Raw genomic sequence first — 19,526 nt, 5'->3', positions numbered from 1 at the left:
CCATTTGTGGCCCTGCACACGTCGAGACGATATTTCACTTCTCGCCACGTATTCACCAACATTTCAGGTGTAACTGTCCCAACCGCCGCGACGATTCTTTCCCGTAAATAACGATTAACTGATCCACTGACATGAAATGTAGCCTCATCAGAAAAGAGAATCTTTTTAAAAAAATTGATATCATCAATTCTGTGTAGAAAGTCAGCAGCAAACTCATACCTTTCGAAGTAGGTTTAATTTCATGTAACAGTTGCAATTTGTAGGCGCGCAACTTACCCACATCATCATACACAGTACCTTTGGGCACTCCTAATTGTAGACTATGTCTGGCCAATGACTTCTTCGGGCTCCGAACACAAGAAACACGGATCTGTTCAACATCTTCAGAAGTTCTCGGTCTACCTGGTGATTTTGCTTTTAAAACACTACCGGTTTCCTTGAAAGACTTTAGCCAATGACTGATAGTTTTTGCTGTAGGTGGTTCACCACCATACTGACGTCTAAAATTACGTTGCACTGTTATAACTGACTCAGTTTTCACAAGCCAAATAACATACTGCGCTTTCTGTTGCGGAGTACACATTGTTGCTGAGTTGCTCTGCACTGCGCGCCTGCCTGCCTGGACTGAACTGAATTGAACTGAACTGAGGAAAGAGGGAAAAAAAACAGCATTGGTGCCGTCTCAAGCTCAAGCAGACCTGCCAACTGCAAGGGAACCAAACTTGGAGAGTTGATGAATCAAACACCATAAACTAGAATAGTGTATGTCACTTTGTACAGATTCTAGGACACATTGAAACTAGGGAGTTCTTTTTCACACACAATGTATAATAAGGCCATAAATAAGTGTAATATTTGGAGGGGAAGGAAGTTAGGTAAATAAAATCATCACACCAGCATTTAACTAGCATAATCTGGCGATTAGCCAAAGATCGACCAAATACAGTCGATCACAACCGGCTCTATAAATTTGTATATTATATGTATATATAAAGAAAACATTAGGACACAATGAAAATTCATAAGGATAATTCGAAACGCGCCCCACAGCAAATAATTGTTTGCGCCGCACAGCAGTCGCGTGCGTACGCCGGTTGCTAGAAATCCAGTTTCCCAATTACGGAATTAGTTTCCGCGAAATGAACATCGTGAATTTTGGAGACATTAATTACTTGCATATCTATATTCGTATGTTTCCATATTCCTGTCCAGAAGACCCACAAATGCAAGCTGAAGAGTGAGGCACATGAAGTGACTTGGGCATTCCCGGTAACTACGACCGTATTGAACATATTTTGTATCTACTCTTAACACGCTTGCCTTGACTTTTGAACCATTCTGCAGATTATCTTGAAAGTCTTGCACTAAAATCGCTCGATTGACAAATGTACATAGTATACTTTGAAACTGAATCCATTTACGGTTCTTTGCTATTCAAAGTTTTGAATTTTTTCCCCTGTATTTCTGATTTTAGCTTAAAATTCGAAGAGGAAAAGTCAGGAAAGTATTTCAGAACAAACTTAAGGAGTTTACTCCGACATTCCCACTTTTATTTCCTGTACACATTACTCGTTGACTAACGTAAAAGATTAGATTTAACGACATTTTCAATTAAGAAGAGTGCAGTACCTACCCGGCCATAAGTATTCATAACCAGCTGTGCCGAAATTTTATTTCAACAACTGATCAATATAGTACAGCAGTGAAACACCATCATTCTCAACTGAATTATTTCATGAGACCTCGAAGATGAACTCACCTTAAATTTCATAGAAGACAGCTGGTACAAGATGTTCCCCATGCTTTCTCTTATTATTGCCCATGTTATCTTATTTTCACTTTGTGCTGTTGACTCAACTGCATGACGAGACATATCATAGAATGCCACTATATTTTTCAACATTCCAACGGTCTTGTAGAAGGGACAGAACCGATCGTAAGGTGTGTAACTGGAAAATTCAAAATAATATTCAATTAATACAGTACCGAAGAGAACAAGTAGAATTTAAAGAATCTGTGCAAATATACATGCAAGAATGAGAGAAATAACAGATATTTCCTTGTACAGGGTGTCTAAATTCGAAAATGAAATTTTGAGACCTTTCTTTCCAAACCATAAAATTTAGTAACATTCTCAAGAGCGAATTTGGGTGCGAATTTTCATGCATGCGATAGAAGCGTGGTTTGTTTGTGATTTGGTAGCATCTAAAGCCGACCAGAGGCATTTTTGGTGGTGAATTTTGACGTTTTATACAACAAAATTTTCCCTTCTACACATATTTGCACAGATAAAAAAAAAAAAAAAAAAAAAAAAAAAAAAATCGTGACCCAAGAAGCTAAATTTCGTGACTTTCTTGACTTTCATGACCGACACACACCCTGTTGTACCATATCCTCCACAGCCACGTATTCAATGAAACCTTAATAGCATATGGTACGAATTATCTTTAAAGAATAATGAATATAGCCAATTAAAAATTTCATTAGATACAATAGCAATTCTACTGCTACTGAGCTGGAGAATCAAGATATACTTTGATTTTCATTTTTGGAACATTGATTAAAAAAAAAGAGCACAAATGTATAGAATGAAGTATTTAATCCTTAGGTAGCAATAGGTTACACACGATATTTTAATTTTACATTACCCACGTAAAAATAATTGACATTTTAATTCACTTTTTCAAATTACTTTAGATAAATTTCCTATTCTTACAACAATTTAAGTTTGTGCATATGTTCTGTTATACATTTAAAATGCAATATTTGAATAGAACACTAAATTTTAAGTCCACAAATTATAATTTTAAAGACTAAAAATCTTAAAACCACTTTATATACTAACCCGTTCTGTTGCAGAAAATCATCTTTTATTAACCTGGCAACTTCGAGTGTAATCTTGTCTGTTTCTGCTAAAGATGCCTTTCCGACCAGTTGCACGATTTCTGACAAATCTTCTTCCTCTTGCAGAATTTCTTTTACTTTTGTTCGTAGAGGTACAAATTCAGGGAAATTCTTCTCATAAAAGTCATCCAACGCCCTCATGTATTTGCTGTAAGATGAAAAATAAGTAAATATATAAATCACACTTTCAATTCGATTTACTGTATCGAAGAGTAACACAACATGTGTTACAAAGAGCAGGAAAGGTAAAAGGGTAGGGAGATTACTAAAGGGCAGAAACAAGTCAATCCTCGTTCCGCTATGAATGTTACACCAGCTACTATCCGGTAAATGCAGGCTTTCGTCAAGGAAAAATCCAGATACGCCGAAGTATTGAAAACAGTTTCGGACCATCCTAAAGACAATTCACACCATAATTGACCGTGAACTTGGGATAGAGAAGCGTCCAAAGGAACGTATTTAGAAGCTCTTGCCCAACACACTGCAGAACGTTGTACCACTTGTCCATTGTTCTACGTGAACAATCTAGCGAGCGACAGGTTACGAGTAAGTAAGTTATCACACTGAACAAGCATGTACACCTCAATGACTAACAGGTCGCGTGCGATTTACAGAAAACGTGGGGGTTAAGGACTTACAAAAAATTGTACAGTTAACATACGAAAAATTTTGGTTAAGAGACTCTATTGTTCCTAGTTTGTTACAATGGAAAGTTAAAGATACGTCAACAAAAATCTGAGGGTTATTTTCAATTGTCAGATGAAGACTCATTCAGACATAGCTCTCCTTTTATGGTTCTCTTCCTTCAATATTTTAACAAATGATCGAGGAAGAGAGAAAAAAAAAAAAAAAAAAAAAAAAAAAAAAAAAAACATCTGGGCCATCTGGTTTACCTTCATTATAATGAGATTCCCGAATACCTCACCGATGGACTATTACGACTCCCATCTCTTTAAACGAGCCTGGATACAAAGCCTGTACCATTGTGGCTAGTGGAAAATCTGAAACTGAGTGGCTACGACTGGATATATGTACAGTGGGCCACAAATTCTTGAGGTACAAAATCCGTGAATTAGGCAACCCAACTAACGCCCGCTCCAAGATTAAATACGCTTGGTAGAGCAGCTAGAACAGCAGCATGAAGTTGCCCCCACCTGTTAAAAGACGCTGGCGACGAAATGACAAAAGGGAGTCTTTGCATACTTGTACTCGCAGTACCAGAAAAAAATATACGACACCAGAGGCGCCGATGAGCCTTAAATAATCTTATAATTAACTCAAATGAGGGATTATATAAACAAGTTAACTTACTTCAAATGACTATACATATACGCGTATCAAATAATATACACATATTATGCAGTATACCTAGGTATGTATTAGTTTATTTTTTTAAAAGTAAACACAAAACCTTGCTCTGAGTTTTAAAACTATTAACAATAGTCCTACCTGCAAATCAATTAAAGTATGGATTGATCATTCAGGGTAAGAACCCAGCCCCTAATGAAAATATTGGGGGTTTAACAGCGCCTGACCTCAGATTCCGGCGCCTCTGATACGTAATGTTACTTCGAAAGAACTTGTCTGATTTCATTATTCGTTAAATGATTTTTGAAAATGCTAAATATTGTTATGCAGTAATTTATTTGCAAATATTAAAAGTGCAAAATTCGACACTTAAACGAGTTGGAGAACTTATCCGTACTAAGTGTATTTCCCCTTAGGTTGCAAATATAACTGACGGTTCGTGATTTGTTTAATAATTTGTGCAAATTTACACATTGAGACACAAGGAAAAAAGAGGAGAATAGTGTCAACAAACAACAATTTAAAAATGCACGAAATTAACGGTTAATATCAAATATAGAACTTAACAGAATTAACTCTAACTCGTTTTCTCCATTCATTTTTCTTCCTTTACTTTCAGGATTACATCATTACTAAATTTCTCCACTGGAGATTATCTTTCATTTAGCATCATCCAACTAGAGCTAAGCCTTGTAAATGAAACATTTTAAAAAGTGTAAACGGTGAAGGCGAGAATCGAACACGGATTGCCGGATTACGAAACAACGGTACCCCTCATCTAAAGCGTTACTTCTTCGGGCTCGCCTAAATAAATAGCCTTTTCTGTTCGCTCAAAACAGTAGCTTGTTAATAGTAAGATTGACTGGCAAAACACAGGAATATGTAATTAAGGACTGAGGGAATTATGTCACTGTATTCACTAAATTATCAACATTACAGATTTTTTAAAAACAAAACACAAAACTCCTTTATTTTGAATCAAATACGGCGCGTGTATTATACTCGTAAACAAACTAAAGAAAAAATGAATTGCTGCGTAGTAATCGTGATTCAGTGGTCAAGGCGCTCGACCAATAACCTGAAGGTAGTTGAATCGAATCGGATCCGCGAACGACCAGTACTTTTTTTCACTTCAGAATTTTTGGTGGAGATTGATAGGCGATGGCACGTTTTATTACCTTCAGATATTTGAATACTCGGGATGTTTCAATACTTGAACTATCAAATCTTTAGGAATAATAATAATAAACTAATAATAATTATTAATATCTCATAGAAGATTAAAAGTTAGGAGTTTATTATCGCTCAGGGCATAACATTACAATGAGAAATGCAACAAGAATATCTCTGTTTTGTTTAGTGTTGCTCACGAAAAGAGGAATTTCTCATCTCGTTTCTGAAACAAAAACAAAATTGACACGAAAAATGAAATCTTTGAGTTTTACGTCCCACGGTTATGCCGGTTAGGCTAAAGGAGACTGTGAAGATGAGAAATGAATGAAATGGTGGAATGAAGAACGTGGGAGGAAACGGGAGAACCTCGAGAAAACCCACGAGCACGGTGTTTGTCCACCACAAAGTCCACACGGCGCGAGCTGGGATCGAACCAGGGACCCCAAGCACCGGAGGTGAACGCTCTACCACTGAGCCATCGTGCCCCCCAAAATTGAGACGAAAATTAACATTTTACATTCGAGACGGGACACGGCTAACAAATTACCATCTCGCTTTGAAGATGGAAATCAAGACAAGACGAAAAGTATCGTAAACATTTCTAGTTTTATTTCGATTCTCGGAATAGTGTATGTCCATTCTTTAAGTAACAATTGTTTTGTAGACAATCTTATACGCTATTTTGTTACCTTGTATTTCGGAGCTCATTGAATTTATTATGGTCTGGTAGTTATTTTTGTAGCAAAGCTTTTACAATTACTTCTGCATATCCTAAAAGTTAGTTTATTATATGCCTTACTGTTCAGTGATATTCAGATATTTTTATTACAGATATTTTTCTCAAAACGTACAGTAGAATACTTTCTACCTGAGACTTGAGTGGAAAGCTTTCGTTTAATATTTGGGTAGTTGCAGAGGTGTGTTCTGGAGGTCCAGACACCCTCCCAAAATTCCGACTTATCTGTAAGTTTTGCCTAATTTTAGGACAACTTTAAAAATTTTAATACCATTATTATTATTATTATTATTATTATTATTATTATTATTATTATTACTGAAAATTTAAGATCTCAATATTACGTCCTATTGCAATGTAAATAAGTATACTGAAGTTGATAGGAAAAGAAACAAAGAATAATAAATATTTTCGAGAGATTAGTGTCCGAAAGGAAACGAGAGGGGAGAAAGAAGGTGTCAGCTCCTGGACAACAATAATATCGAAACTTCGGGCGCCTAAACAGAAACTAAGTAGGATTTGTCTTCATCACGATATACGTAACATGCTTTCTTTGGAAAAAATACTTTGGATTATGTATGCGTTATATTGATATTTTAACAAAATATACATACCAATATAAAAAAATAATAGTTCTATTTACAAATTTTGATTGAACGGATATATGGAACGTGGAAATGGCGAACGAAAATAATATTTATAGCCGTAGGAGTAATAGTCGAAGACGTTCGGAATAATTGCTCGGAAACAATATAGTTTTAGACACATATATGACTCATACTAGGCCCTAAGCATGACCCTTAGGAGTCTTATTAATGAATTGTTTGCTAAACACGTTACGTTTTCACAAAGTATGAATCAAGGTTGTAGACAGACATGTAACGTCAGTTTGCTAGTATTTCCCCTGTGAACAAATCAGTCTCCACTAACTTGTAAGACTGAAAGAAATTGAGTATTTTTCATTTTATTACACATCAGAAGTATAAATATTATAGTTCATAAAAACATCTTACCGCATCAAGAATCGAACCCGGGACCCCTGAATTACGAAACTAATACTCACGCCACTACGCTAAGACTGCCCTATTAAGTAAGTCAAGAAACACTCGTGGTGCAGCAAATTGCATACGTTTACGATAACGACGAAACACACTGATTTCGGTCATGATAAAATACTATAATCGAGAGACTTCAAATTTAAATTAAAAAAACAAATAGACATATAGTGCCTCAGACCGCTTTCTTTTCTGATTCACCGAAAGTATCTCCATAACTTCTCTTTATTATACTTAGTAATACTAGTTTTACAGTTACTTCCAGTAAACCTTGAACGACAGGGAAACGAACACAGATACATCGAGGACATATACAATTTCAAAGGATCTCCCACTGGGAATTTAACACAGGACCACGAGCACTGAACTATCTGAGGCAGTGATGGCGTGGGTCAATGAAAACCTGACTTACCACCCACCGTGGCCCACTTTGACCCACCACCCACCATCACACTCGGACCCAGCACCCACCATAAAACTCGAACCCACCACCTACCAAAATATCGTTATCAACTGACACATGATACACAATCTCTTCTCTACTGACTAAAGAGTTTATACTTGTAATAAAACCAAGTTGTGATATTCTAACTAATCGTAGTTTGAATATTTACGGTCACTCGCTCAAGCCCCGGTCTGTTACAATAACGGTGGTTCTGACCTTTACGATATAAAATCGTAAAGTGTGTCATGAGAGAAATTTCGATGTATTTCAATTAACTTATCATTGTATAATTATTTCCTTCTTGAATTATCGATATGTTTGTGGAAAAAGCATGAAATTCCAAATATATGTAAGTAGACCAACGTACAGCGGAAACTTAAAATTTCCGTGTAATTAAGCGTACATTACAAATTTTATGTCAATTTTTCTCACAACTTTATTGCTTGATTACCCTGTGCCCTAAGCGCTCCATATAATAAACATAAGCTTCAGCAATTATTATAGTAGAAATCGCAGGTTTGTTTCTCAATTTGTTTGTAAATTTGTTTCTCAACTAATATCGATAATTTTAAATTCTTTTTACAAACCAACCCACTACCAATTTTGCATATATAGAAAGTGCCTTCCCCCCCCTCAAAGAATTTTAAAAATGCTAGGAGACGTTCTGTTCACTTTCAATAAAAAGTGTATATACTGAATTTCATCTCCGTAAGTTTAACGGTTTGTGAGAATTTTTTTTTTTTTTGCATAAATTAGAATTCCCACTACCCCCTTAAGATATTATTATAATGAAAGTAATATGATAACATCCCAGTTTGGATTAAGGCCTAACTATATACCAAAAGTAATTTCATTTGACTGCAATTTGGCCGTGATGATCAAGCGCACACAGTTACATCCATTTTTTTAATATAATAATTTATATATTATAGTGATTCAAAAATTTATTTTTTCCAGTAGTTAGCTCTTCTAAAAACTCTCAGGCCAAGTAGTAGTATACGTCCTATTGCTATTATTGCAATTACAAATATCAATATATAAAAATGCCTCAAATTCTTTTTTCATAGAAATACTCATGTCAGGTAAGTACACAGAAACAAATGAAAAGGGAAGGGTAATGGAAGCCTTGAAAGTAAAACGTAGACAAATTCACCACTGTTCAAAAGCATATTTTTGAGGAACGCTTGACCCTAGCAATAGGAGCTAAATACACGGTTCTGCTTGGTTAAAGTTATCCGTTTCTCGCGTACCATGAATATAGCAGAAATGAACCATCTAGTATTGTCGGTCTTCGTGGCCGAGTGCTAGCACAACTGGTTGGTAATTATGATTACTTTTGGCGTGGGTTCAAACCCGGCTCAGAGAAACTTTTTTAATTCTTATATTGTATCTTTTATTAAGTTTCCATAATACTTTTTTTCATTAAAATAAGATAAATAATACTCAAAAAAAAAGTGATTTACTTACGTTACGCGTGCAATTTTGCTAGAAGTAGTAGTAGTAGTAGTAGTAGTAGTAGTAGTAGTAGAAGAAGAAGAAGTAGTAGTAGTAGAAGAAGAAGAAGTAGTAGTAGTAGTAATAGAAGTAGAAGAAGAATAAGTAGTAGTAGTAGTAGTAATAGAAGTAGAAGAAGAATAAGTAGTAGAAGTAGTAGTAGTAGTAGTAGTAGTAGTAGTAGTAGTAGTAGTAGTAGAAGAAGTAGAAGTAGTAGTAGTAGAAGTAGTAGAAGAAGAAGAAAAGTAGTAGTAGTAGTAGTAGTAGTAACAATAACAAAGGGTCAGAAGCCCCACAGAGCTAGTTTTCTTCCAGCTTGACTGCCATAATATTAATTTAACCTCAGCTGCTTCTTCAATTTTCTTCTTTAATTCCAATAAAGTGACAATTTTCTTCTATTACTATAATACACAATACGTACACTAAAAGGTTTGGACAATCGCAAACTGCAACCAATCAGAAACGTGTATTTAGTTCCTATGGCTAGGGTCGAGGGTGAAAAAAATATACTGTTCAGAAGATACTGTCTACAATGCAGTAAGTTGGGTCGGTAGATCAGAGTGGGTCACAGTGGACCACATGCTGTTGACCCTCAACCCACTTGACCCACCAACCCACTTCAACTCTGATCTGCGGGTGGGGTACTTGGTCCCTTCCCAAGGCAAGTAAGCTTGAAGTGGACAACATCGTGCTCGTGGGTTTTCTCGGGACACTCCAATTTCCTCCCATTTTCTCCTTCCACTAATTCGCCCATCATAATTCACTTACTTTAATCATGGTCTTTCTTAACCTAACAAGTATAATCGTGGGACATTAAACGCAAAGATCACGAAATATCCGAAGTGCTAATAACAGTACGTCAGAAGTGTCTAAAGGACATGAGGGTTGCAACAAAACTGTGTAGGGATAATAAAAAAAAAAAAATAAAAAATAAAAAAGCGAATACGTGTTTTTTTTATTTTCTGCGGAAAAAACTGTTTTAGTGGACAAAAGCCTCACCCAAAATTTTGAAATTTGACGCTCGAAAATCAAAAAGTGGACCGAAACGAACGAAAGTATGCACAGATATTCTAGACCCAAAATGAGGGAATGTATTTCATATTTTCCTGGAAAAAGAAGGCGTTTATATGTTTGTGGCCAGTCCTTTCGACAATGAGATCTCGGAAACTACAGGTCTAAAAAGATGACGTTTCCACTGATCGATTGCAAATTGTGTAGATTGTCCAGTTTTAATTGAATATTTAAAAAACATGGCCATTATTTCTTTATTACATTTTTACGGGTACACTGGAAGTGTTGAAATTTAAAAAGGAAAAAAAAAACTAAAGCATCATATCCTACACGTTATACATTCCACCACCACAATTGTATAAAGGAGTTGCATACCTCTCAGGCGTTTGTTTCATGTCCAAATGATAATGTAAAACTAAGATAACCATTTCTCCACTAACAGTAAGTTGAATCTTCATTGTTTGGAGTGTTTTGCCCAATGAACACCATATATCACTGACGACATAATTCATTGTCTGTGTAACTTATTTGCTTATTACATACTACATGCAAGAAGAAAGAAAATCCTGATCATACACGAATTAAAAACTCCGACCGGAAGTAGGCTCAAATCTTGCAAACGGTGCGAGATATTGAAAAAGTAATCGACAAAATCTCCTCTTTATGGTGCCTCTTGCCAATTTTTATCAAGACGTCTTTCACTTATGTCTGTAATGGGACATGTACAGATTTGAGGAATGACAAGGAGATTAATGTTCATATGGGAGTGATGCGCTGTGTAGAGAGCGCAGGTTCAGCTAGTATTTTGTTAAAATATCAATATAACGCATATATAATCCAAAGTCTTATCCAAAGAAAGCGTGTTATTATGTATCGTGATGAAGACAAATCCTACTTAGTTCCTGTTTAGGTATCCGAAGTTTCGACATTAATATTGTCCAGGAGCTGACACCTTTCTCCCCTCTCGTTTCCTTTCGTACACTAATCCCTCGAAAGTATCTCTTATCCTTTCTTTTTTTATTCCTATCAACTTCAGTATACTTATTTACATTGCAATAGGACGTAATATTGAGATCTTAAATTTTCAGTAGCAATAATAATAATAATAATAATAATAATAATAATAATAATAATAATTTTATTGAGTCAATGAAAATATACTGACTCAATGAAAATCTATCTTCCATAAAGAAAATAATATGGAAGATCGCAATAAAAAGCGTGAAGATTGTAACTAGAAAAATTAAAGGAATAATTAATTGATGAAAAACACTGCTACAGAGCCTGCCCGAAGATAACTGATCATAATAACTAATTTGGATTATCTAATTCATGAGTGGAGTAATGTAACTCGAAAATTAAATTTATGAAAGGAAGAATTGTCATTTAGATATCCTAAGCTCGAAAAGTCAAAGACACCTTCCAAATTTTTTAAATACTAGTACGCAATACAGGTTGTTACAAAAACGTTATTTTGGGAACAGATTCCTCACATCAAAGAAAGAAAAAAAAAATGTTTATGTGAGTGTGCTCAAAAGTGGATAGTTTGAGTTATAGGGTGCCGAAAATAAGTGGACTTTTAAAGTTCATAGCTCCACTACTATGGATCCTATTGTAGTTGGGTCAAGACATCACTGAGAAACTGGTATGTGAACTATCCAAATATCTATGTTTAAGAATGCTCCAGTACTTGCACACCAATTTTTAGAGAAGTTTGTGGAATGTGATCAAGTACTCACAAATAGCCTCCCTAAAAATGGTTATGTAAGTACCGGAGGTTCTGCAAAATTTTTGCAACATCATGTATTCTTAATTAGTATGAATTACGCCTTTTTTTTTCGTTTCTGTAAAGGGTTATTTTAACATGACAAACATTCATGCGGGGAAAGATAAGTCAAAGCACTATCAACAATAAAATTGAAGTCAGGAAATATTCATGATGATATTTTATCCTCTAATGAAAACTAAGTTAGGAAAACTATGAATAATCCAGGTCTATTGCGCCTTCGTACTTAATTTATTGCACATTAATTTATAAAATTGAATTCTGATAAATTGTATAATAATTTACAACATACACCAATGTATTAAGAAACTATAAAAACAATCTGAAAAACTTGGAAATATAATATGAATTTTCACTCTAAATGAATTACATAACTGTTACCTGCTTTTGAAATGTGGGGCAACTTCATAATTGTTAAAATGCGTTCTATTATTTTTTGAAAACCAGCTACATAAAATCGTTTGCACTTAGCACGTAAGCTCACTTAAAAAAATTGTGCAACTGTTTTCTTGGTTTCATAATTGTAAAAAGCCTCAAGTCCTACATCTCAGCATATTTATATTGATTAAAGGTTTCTCAAAACTGCTTTCTAATTCAATACACACTGCAGAAACAAAGTTTTAGTATTGCAAATTATACAATACCTAAATTACTACAGAGGACCTACCTGTATGAGATTAGCCAATTAATGGATGGGAAATGTTTCCTCTGAGCCAGTTTCTTATCCAAACCCCAGAATACCTGTACGATACCTAATGTAGCGGATGTCACAGGATCTGAGAAGTCACCACCAGGTGGTGATACAGCTCCTACAATGCTTACAGATCCTTCTCTTTCGGGATTACCAAGACATTTCACACGACCAGCTCGTTCGTAGAAAGAGGCCAATCTGGCACCCAAGTAGGCTGGGTAACCACTAAAATAAGAAAATTATTTTTTAGTAAAATATTGAAAACATGTGACAACGTTTGAAATTATTTATACATATAGCATTAAAAATAAAGTCAAAAAATAGTTTTAAAAATTACACACAAATGCAATATACAAAGTGCCCCCCCCCCAAAAAAAAAATAATTAATAGACAAGAAAGAAACTAAGTAAAATACCTGTATGGATAACTAAGTAAAGTATATAAAATGTCATGACCGATCAGTACGGGACTGTATACCTAATTTTGGGCCACTCTGTATAAGCCTTCTATAACTAGACTTTAAAGATTGTTCTAATGTATCAGACAATGGGGGGCGAGACTGACAAAGTACTCTAAAGCACTTCAAGCTCAATATTGATAGACGTAAGTACATATTTTAGAAAATTAACTTTACTATTAAATCTTCATTAAAGAACAATCTCTCATGTATTATTTTTATTTATTTAATCACGTAACTGTAGAAAAAAAAACTATACAATTATGCAATCTTACCTGTCAGCAGGCATTTCTGCTAATCGACCTGAAATTTCTCTCAAAGCTTCTGCCCAACGTGAAGTTGAGTCTGCCATCATAGAAACATTATATCCCATATCACGGAAATATTCAGACAGAGTAATACCTGAAAAATATTTCAATAAGTTGTATTATATGTATTAAATGAAACAAATGTTTTTAATAACTCGTATTATATGTATTAAATGAAAATTATGTTTATTCTTCACATCAATTCCTGTTCAGAGGCGGCTTCAATGATATCCAAAGACCAGGGGTGAAAAGTAGTTTTGTGATCAAAATTAATTACTTTAGATGCAAGTACTGAGCAATTACGGATTTCGAAACGGACAAAAAGCGAGGATTTTAAATGAGAAGAATGTGTCTCGGTATTTACTATAACAGCAGTTTAATGGCCTATACAGGTTTTATATATATACGGTAGACTCGCGTTCATTCAAACAAAAGTCCTATTTGTCTTGAAAATTGTATTGGAAATAATGATTTTTTAAAAATCGTAGACAAATCGAAGTTTTAAACCTGCTAGTAGAATAATTCTAAGTATACAGTACAAGAATGTTTAGTGTTGGACAGACTGCAAACAGAAATAGTTTCCACTGGTTTTCAGTTATTCAGAGGAAGCCGTAGGGAAGAGTGACAATCTTTGATAATAAAGAAAATAAAAATGAAATAGAAGTAGTAAAGAAAGAGCGTAAGTCAATCTGATCAAGTTTATTAAAATGGTTGAAAATTTACGAAGATTTATTGAAATGTCAACCAAATATTACTAATAACACATTTTACGCAAGACATGAAACTGAAGACGTGTAAAAAGAATCTAATTACGTCAAACTAAGATCACAAAAGAACGGATAATTAAGACTTAATTGTGTGTATGGTTCTGTGAGTTAATTTAGAGAATATGCTACTGTACTTAGGTGCTTTCCATGGTATGTGTAGCTTAATTTATGTACTATAAAATAAATGTAGTTTGTTGGCGGTATTGTATTATTCAAATAATACACTCCTTTTAAGTTTATTGCATATTATTTTTTTTCCATGTAGATACAATAGTTCTGTTAGTTTGATTTTAGCTATTTAAAACTACATATTAATAAGATACCTAACTTTTCATGTCTCCGGACATCGAATTAAAAGGACTGCTGTATGTGTGTATATATAAACTGACAACACTACTTCCCACTGCACATAAAAACGTGTTAAACTAGTTTGATTGTTAATGAAATTTGCAATAACAGTAATATAGTACCAATAATAAAACAAGAGGGTGGATCAGAAACTAAGGTTACAAGGCCAATATTTCTGGAGTTTCGTCTGTTAATAGAGGAATGAGGAGTGTGCGGTAATTTTAATACATGGAGTTGGCAACTGCAGTTTCATCCACCCGCCACCCACGGCGCTCGGTGTAGGTAAATACAAATGGCGGCTCGTTTGGAAAACTTGTCACGAAGAAGTACGCTCACAAGGGAACATCTTATATTGATAGTAGCATTGCCCAATCAAACAATGTGCAATCGATAGAGGAGTGAAGAAAAGCGAGAAATCCAAAGTTTTACGGGCCGATACCCAGAAATACAGAGAAAAGAAAGATCTAGAATCATATGAAGATAGCAATGCAAAAATTACACACACAAAAAGAACTTCAAAATGATTAAAGTAATCAAAATTATATTTACACAACAGTATAGTTAGCAAACATTGTACCCACAGACATGCTCAATAACATATGTAATGCAGTATTGCCAACTGAGCACAAAATGAAGTTTTGTTAAATGGCACGAAACATAAATTATAACAAAACCAATGTGTGAGGCGATACAATATTAGGTGCATCAGAAATGTGAGCCTGCTAATCAATTGTCAATCCAAGCGCATGCATCATTTCAGTTTTGTGTGTTGTTTGATACTTTTCTGATTTTCCACTTGGGCAAAACTGCTTTGACACTGTGGTTCGTCACTTATTTTCGTACTTCAGTGATTATATTCTTGCTTGTGATCTCAGTTAGATTTTAACTAGTTCGAATTGTGTATTGTATATACTCTTCTACATCCAAGATTCATATAGGTCTATTCTCAAACGTTGGCAATACTGTGCATCAAGACTTTACAGGTATGATTCTACTCATAATTAGATTTGCTAGACGTTATAATTTGTATTCCATGCCATTTAACAAAACAACTTTGTGCTCGGTTGGTAACACTGCATTATATGTTATTGAGTATGTTTGTGGGTATAATGTTTATTTACTATACTGTAGTGTAAATGTCATTTTGATTACTTTAATAATTTTGAAGTTCCTTCTGTGTCAGTGTATCTTTCGCGTTGCTATCTTCACATGATTCTAAATTCTTCTTTCCTCTGTATCTCCTGTGTTTCTGGGTGTCGGCCAGTAAAACTTTGGATTTCACTTTTCACTCCTCTATCGATTGCGCATTGTTTGATTGGGCAATGCTACTATCAATATAAGATGTTCCTTTGCCAGTTATTTGATTTCTGTGGACGAAACATGTAACCGCGGCTGAAATTCACTGGCACTGGCAGCGGCCGATCCAGCACGGCATCAACAGATTTGAACAGCTCGCACGGAGGAGCTAATTCAGAACAACAGGAGGATCACGATATGGCATCTTCTGGCAGAACTGGGAATGTCGTTTGGGAGCACCTAAGAAGCCGTCGCTTTACTTCAAACGAGGAGGTGAAACTCTTCGTGACAACTTGGCTGAACACGCAAAGACATGATTTTTTATCAGGAGGGAGTCTTCAAACTCATTCCACAACGCACCAAGTGTCTCAGCCCATATGGAAACTATGTTGAAAAATAACCTAATATATGTACTATCTGTCGAAAACCATATTCACGAAGAAATTACGTGTCGACTGAATGCAGGGAATTCGTGTTATTATTCAGTTCAAAATCTCTTGTTGTTGCGAATTCTGTCGAAGACTTTGAAGCTTAAAATATATAAAACTATGGTCATGCCTGTTCTGTATGGTTGCGAAACCTGGTGGCTTACTTGGAAGGAAGATCATAGATTGAAAGTATTTGAGAACAAGACCCTGAGACGAATATTAGGACCCCAAGAGAAACGGGAATGGGGAACTTCATAACGAGGAACTACATAAATTTATACGGTTTACCCAACATTGTTAGGATCATCAAATTTAGGAGGCTCAGGTGGGCAGGTCATGTAACCAGGATGAAAGAAAGTAGGAACGCTTTCAAAACCGCAACTGGAAGACCAACCGGAAAACTACCATTACGAAAACCTAGGCGCAGATGGGAGGACAATATTAAGATGGATCTCGCAGAAATAGGAATACAAAGTACAAACTGGATCCAATTGGCTAAGGATAGAAGTCAGTGGAGAGCTTTTGTGAACGCGGCATTGAACCTCCGGGTTCCATAGGCCATAGAGTAGAGAGTTATGTACCTGTTGGCTGTATTGGTTATACGAAGTAGCATATACACGTTTAACTGCATTCTTTGTAACCTTACTTTCTGATCACTCCTTGTACACTGATGTAAATTATCAAGATTGTTTTTGTTAAACTGTGAAAAAAAAAAAAAAAAAAAAAAAACAGCGTATATTATCGAATTTCAGACTGCAGTACTTTCATTTTTAGTTTAGTTGTAAAAAATCTACAGAATTTATTAATAAAAATGAAAATACCTTTTTCGAAAGCAAGAAAAAGGAAGAATTTTAAACTAGAGTTGTTACAAGCAATCAAACGTAACCTCTGCTTTCCTTGAGTCAGTTTTCAGACTTTCGTACTTTTATTTTGAACATTCTATCGAATTACTTTTATACTTTGGCACCTAGATCAAGAAATATTTCATTACTGTGGTCACTACGCCTGGAGCAGTCTACCAGCAGGCTCCAAGGTTAACCATCCAGAAGATACATGCTTTATGAATGACTGGGCAGCTCTAGATCATTTGGGATTTTCGAGAAACTCTCCCATCTTACTTATCAACCATCGAAAAATCACGAAACTGGGAAATTAGGTTCGAAGTAAAATCCCTAGTTCCACAATATCATTCCTAAATATATTGTGCGGTACACGAATATTACACGTTCTAACTCCGTTTTTTTTTTTTTTTTTTTCTTTTCTTTCTTCAGAATAAGGGATTCATTCATCAACTTAATCACAGCTTGCTTTATATTTGGTCCATCACTACTGAGCATTAACAAGCTTGAGCATGGAAAGGCAGAACCATTTATAACCCCAAACAGCTTTGGGTACATACTCCAGTCGCTGAACTCGCAAAATGTCTTTAAACGTCGAGTGACCATTTCTTTGGATGTCGATCGATACTTATTGCTGTCTGCAGCTCTTTGTAAGCAACAGCATTCGTAGTCTCGTCAGAGCAGAGAAAAAAAATTACGTTTTCCATTTTATTTATCTACTGTTTCTTGATAAATGAACCAAGGGCTTTAGTTATTAAGTAACGAGCTTTTGTTGCAGACAGTGAAAAATCATTTGGTACATTTTCAGGAATGTTTCATGAATGTACTGGAAAAACGAAGATATGAGGAAAACGCTGTGCTTGATTTATAAGTATATAGGTTGTGGCGGAGGAGATCAGTGCTGGAAGTTGAAGCTCCAAAAACATCAGCAACTGGACGCATTGAAGATAAACCAAGCCAAATGAAACTAAGTTACAGCGACTATCGTGTTATTTGTGTAGTATGGTGTTTTTAAAACATTATAGTGACACATTTGTGACTAATTTTAATCATTAAAAATTATTTTTAACCACTGCCATTAGAATCACACCAACAATTTATTTACGTTCACGGATGTAATTCCATGGTGCAAGTCTTTTGGGCCATCCTATTGTTTAAGTAGTGCTACTAGACAGTTGTAAATCAACAACATATCTAGCATGTAAACAAGCCCTCCGAGTACTGGTATGCTTCATCACTGGACTCACCACGAAAAACCAACTACTATTTAATAATTGAAAATTTTTCGTTTAAGCTTCCAGTGAGCCTGAAATACAACCTCACTTTTAAAATACTGACCAGTTTGCAGTCCTTAAAGACTGGAAATGTATATGAGTGGATCACAAATAGAATCCAGGTTTTAAGACCTATTGTGCCATTGCTTTAATTACTACGGTTCCTGATAAATAACACTTTTTCGCTCTTAAGATCGGGGCTCAGCTATTCATACCACGTAAATTAACTTTTCTAAACATCCATCAATATTAATTTAATTTAGTTACTTTTTTTTTTTTTTAATAAGTCAAAGAACGTAAGTGTATAAAGAAGAACCGATTGGTACTCGAATTTAAAACAACATTCCTTCAAATTGTAGATGAACAAAGATTGTAGACAAATATTATACAGCATTATGTGAACAAACACGTGACTTACTACCTTAACTTGGTAGCTAGTACCTGAAGCTTAATTCTCGAAACTTACCTGTGTAAATGGAAGCTTCTCGAGCTGCTACAGGCATATTTGAGGTATTCGCAACCAGTGCTGTTCTCTTCATAATGGATTCTGTTACACCTTCAATTTCCGTAGTGAGTTCGGGAAAGTCTCTCAATACCTGGGAAAGTGACATGAAGAGTAAGCTACTACTGTGCAGGTTAAAATGAATGTAGGAGGTTAATATGGCATTAACATTACTAATAAACGTATAATAGAACACTGAAAATAACCAAGTGTAACACAAACTACAAGTGTAATTTAACTTCTATAGGCTTGAAACTTAGTACCCTATATACAATATATTTATATAATTTAGTTCAACTCAATCTGAATTTTTCATTAATATTAACAGGAAATAAGGATGCTTATGTTTCGATCCGAACATACTAAAGTTGAAGCTTACCTAGGAGATTCCACACCGCCAGCATCGATCATGCCCTATGTAATAAGTCACCGGTATAGACACTTCACGGCAGTTCCCAATGCAGCAAACTTCGTGGCAGTTTTATCAGGAGTTAATTGTGCCAATCCTGCTTGCAAACTATTCAGAGGTCATTCTCTGAACGTGATGAAACGTGTCTGGATTCGTAATAGGAATATCCTCGAACAAAATACATGAATAGCAGTTGCAAGTGCTATCCGTAGATAGAAAGCCAGCAACGTTTTGGCCGTGTGACTACACTTTATTCTGGTGCAGTTCCACATGAGTGTAGTCATATAATCCTGGT

General features: G+C 35.2%; 1 protein-coding gene across 2 annotated transcripts in view; it reads right to left on the bottom strand.

The window, feature by feature from the left end:
- Positions 1–19,526, bottom strand: part of LOC145695180 (V-type proton ATPase catalytic subunit A) — a 57,555-nt gene that overhangs the window by 4,006 nt on the left and 34,023 nt on the right. For both annotated transcript variants that reach the window (XM_081772145.1, XM_081772146.1), the window contains exons 8-12: positions 18,787–18,916; positions 13,336–13,462; positions 12,580–12,828; positions 2,846–3,052; positions 1,760–1,949 (exon numbers count right to left, since the gene is read on the bottom strand). In XM_081772145.1, the coding sequence (XP_081628271.1) occupies positions 1,760–1,949; positions 2,846–3,052; positions 12,580–12,828; positions 13,336–13,462; positions 18,787–18,916 (903 nt within the window). The remainder of the gene's footprint in view (positions 1–1,759; positions 1,950–2,845; positions 3,053–12,579; positions 12,829–13,335; positions 13,463–18,786; positions 18,917–19,526) is intronic.

Source organism: Thermobia domestica, chromosome 9, assembly GCF_964235325.1.
Source record: "Thermobia domestica chromosome 9, izTheDome1.hap1.1, whole genome shotgun sequence".
Classification (NCBI taxonomy): Eukaryota; Metazoa; Arthropoda; class Insecta; order Zygentoma; family Lepismatidae; genus Thermobia; species Thermobia domestica.
This window is presented reverse-complemented; position numbering and strand designations above follow the sequence as displayed.